A 3591-nucleotide genomic window follows, 5' to 3' on the forward strand; every position below is an offset into this window, starting at 1 on the left:
GGGGGCGGGGAGGCCGCGCCCGGCTCGGCCATGGTCACCACGCGGCCCCTCGGGGCCACCGCCGCCGCCACCGCTGTCTCCTCCACCTGCTTCCCGGCCTGGGAGGGGGGTCAGGATCAGATGCCGTCCTGGACCCACGGAGGGGCAGATGCAGCCCCGAAGGCCCATCCCCCTCCCCGCGATGATCCCCCCTCCCGAGGTGTGGGCGCAGGGGTCAGTCAGGGGCGCCTGGGCAGTGGGGCCAGGTACTCAAGCGGGGGCGTCGGGGTGCGCCGGGCGAACTCCGGCGGTGGCCGGGGAGGTGGGGGAGAACCGCGGAAGGCCAGCGGCGGAGGGGGCACCGCGCGGGGTGTCTGAGGGGGCGTACGCAACAGCGCCAGGACCCAGTCTGGCAAGGTGGGCGCGGGCGCCGGGGGTCGGTCGCGGCGCGGCGTGGGGGCGCGGGGGTTGCGAAAGGCAGGGGGTGGGCTCAGGCGCCTGGGCGTGGAGGGCGGTGGAGGGGCCGGGAGCGGGGTCAGGTACTCCAGGGGCGGCGCCAGCAGCTCCTCGGGCGCCGGGGGCGCGGGGCTTACGGAGGAGGCGGGCGGGGGTATGGAGAAGAGCTCCGTGAAGTTGGGCACCGAGTCGCTGATGAACGTCACGTTCCCATAGACGTGCTGCGGGAAGGCCTTGTCTGCGGACTGGCTGCCTCCGGGGCCTGGGGCTCCGGCCGAGGCGATCTGCGACGTGCGCACGTGGTATGGGAAGTTCTTGTTGGCCGCCGAAGGGCGTGTCATGATCTGGGGTGAAGGGTAGGCGCAGGTTGGAGAAGGGCTGTCCAGGCCTCAGGCTGCCTTCGTAAACAGGAGCCCTAAGGATTCTCCTGTTCACTCGATACCCCCGCTTCTCTGAAACCCTTGAACTGGATGTGGCACCTCCTCTGGGCTCTCACAAAGTCCTGAGCTCTAACTTTCAGTCCGTCACTACTCTGCAGGCGCTTTCTCAGTCAAAGCCCTGAGCTCCCAGTTATCACTGAATGGTTAAGCTGCAGCATCCTATGATATCTAGTAGGATGTGGGTGTACTAAGTCGCTTCAGTCGTGTCCAACTCTCTTCAACTCCATGGACTGTAGCCCGCCAGGCTCCTCTGTCCATGGGATTCTCCAGGCAAGACTACTGGAGTGGGTTGCTGTGCCCTCCTCCAGGGGATCTTCCCCACTCAGAGACTGAACCTGGATCTCTTAGGTCTCCTGCATTGGCAGGCAAGTTCTTTACCACTAGCACCGCCTGGGAAGCCCATCTAGTACAATAGTTACTAGCTATCTGTGGCTATTTAAATTTAAAATAACCAAAATTAAACTAAAACTTTAATTTCTCAGTCACACTGGCCACATTTAAGTGTTCAGTAGCCACATGGGGTTAGTAGCTATTGTATGGGACAGCACAGATGGTAAAATATTTTCATAAACAGAAAATTCAATTGGAGAGCAACTGACAGACTCTAGAAAGTTAGCTCCTTGATGGCAGGTACTTGATGGTTCTTTTCCCTGCTGAATCCCCAACATCTTCTAGAACAGTGCCTGACACATATAAGCTCTCAATAAATAATGGTTGAATGTAGACATGTCTCCGGATTAGCTGGGAGGCCACAAGGGCAGGGACTGGGGTGACCCTAGCACTGCACATAGGAGCCCAGCTCAGTCCCTCCAAGGTTGTTGCTGAATAAGTGAACAAGGAGCTGAAACCAGAGCAATGGAATGCCTGCTGGTGGTGGAGCTGTTCTGAGCCAATGTGAGTGTTTTTAGGAAGGAACCTGGGCGAAGGTGAAGTATAGTAGAAAGGTTACTGTGTTCTGAGCCTGCACCCCACCTCCTGGCCCCACAGTTCACTGAGTATAGGACCTGCGGCATGCTGCTTACACTCCCAGAGCCTCACTGCACAAAAGGAGTTGCAGTGCCTACGTGGAGATGAAAAGAGGGTGGAAATGAAAACCGCTGGTGCAGACTCTGGTACATGGTGTGTGCGTGTGTGCTAAATTGTGTCTGACTCTGTGCGACTCTATGAACTGCAGCCTGCCAGTCTCTATCCATGGGATTCTCCAGGCAAGAGTACTAGAGTGGGTTGCCATGCCCACCCCCAGGGGATCTTCCCAACCCAGGGATCAAACCTGCATCTCTTAGATCTCCTGCATTGGCAGGCAGGTTCTTTACTGCTAGCACCACCTGGGAAGCCCTGGCACATGGTGGATTCTTAGCATTTCGCCTCTCTCTGTCCCTCTGTGACTTCCTGCAGAGCCTCAGGAGGAATCATCCCAGGAAAGTGAGTCTGTACCTAAGTCGGGTTCCAGGGTAGAACATGGGGAACCTGGCCCCCTCTCTCAGTGGCTGAGTATATTCCCAACAAAGAATACATGGTGGACCCATCAAGTCAGGAGCTGGGACCCTCAGCAATGCCTATTTTCCTGTCTGGTTCCCACTTATGCCAGATCTTAGAACCCCACCACCCCCACCAATGGCCACGGAGCCTGGCAGGTCACTTCCCCTCCCTGGGCGTTAGCTTCCCCTCTCTGTTTGCCCTGGGGCTGCTCTGCCAAGTAAACAAGACAGCAGAAATAAAGGCATATGGGTGTTCCCAGCATGAAACAGGGTGGTTTGAGAAAGGTGCCCACTGAATGGTTGATGGATGGATGGAAGAATGAATGAACAGAAGGACTGGACTGTCTCCCAGAAAGCCAGATAGGATGTAAACCAGAGCAAAGAAGAGAGTTGGTGTTAGTAACCCCTGCTGCCATTCAGATCTAGGCCCCCTGGAGCCCCAGCCTGACCCACCCCAGTGGCTTCGTCCTGTGATGGAGTGGCAGAGATGGGAGAATGTGAAGGGTAGCGGGAGAGTAGAGACCAAAGGGCTTAGGGAAGGCTGTGGAGATACAGAAGGGGAAAGTGAGAGTCCGGGGACCCAGGGTCAGGATGGAAATGGGGATGGGGGCAAAGAAAGAGAGTAGGGCTGGGGGAAGAGCCCAGGACACAAAAGTAGGAGAGAGGAATAGAAGAGGGTGGACTCTGGGGGATACAGTGGAACAGCCTGCAAAGACCCAGCAGGCTCTCAATAAGCATGTGTTGAATGCCTAAAGGATGAATTGAAGGAAATGGATCAAGCACTCAGAACAGAAATTCAGGCAGCTCAGGGGTGGATGGCCTCATGCATCCTCCACCCACTGGTTTCCCACTGCCTCCCACCCTGGATGCCCAGCCTCACCAGGAACACGCCGTGGGCATATAGATGGATCCCCAACTGGATTCCATTGACAATCTTCTCCCGGGCCCACTTGGGGATCCCGAAGTTGGCGATCAGGGCCATGACCGGAACTGCAAAGAACCTGAAGGGGAGGCAGTGGGTCTGTAGAGACACCATCCCTGCCTTCCACCCCACCCCATGGCCCCAAATCCCCTGCTATGCACACACACACACACACACTCACGCCCCAAGTGGGTCCCAAATTGGAGGGAAGCCAGTGTGACCTTCAGAGCCAGAGGTTAAAAGGAGACAGGAATCCCACTGGCCTGGGAAATGTGGTGAGGGGGGTGGGCAAGCAGTAGGTTGAATTTAACTCAGT

At 57.1% G+C, this 3591-nt stretch overlaps 1 protein-coding gene across 1 annotated transcript in view; it reads right to left on the reverse strand.

Annotated features, from left to right (window-relative positions):
• Positions 1–3591, reverse strand: part of TMEM145 (transmembrane protein 145) — an 11277-nt gene that overhangs the window by 1849 nt on the left and 5837 nt on the right. Inside the window, exons 7-9 of the mRNA XM_010842671.1 lie at positions 3234–3354; positions 573–779; positions 7–98 (exon numbers count right to left, since the gene is read on the reverse strand). Of these exons, the coding sequence (XP_010840973.1) occupies positions 7–98; positions 573–779; positions 3234–3354 (420 nt within the window). The remainder of the gene's footprint in view (positions 1–6; positions 99–572; positions 780–3233; positions 3355–3591) is intronic.

The sequence above is a fragment of the Bison bison genome, unplaced genomic scaffold (assembly GCF_000754665.1).
Source record: "Bison bison bison isolate TAMUID 2011002044 unplaced genomic scaffold, Bison_UMD1.0 scf7180017847294, whole genome shotgun sequence".
NCBI lineage: Eukaryota > Metazoa > Chordata > Mammalia > Artiodactyla > Bovidae > Bison > Bison bison.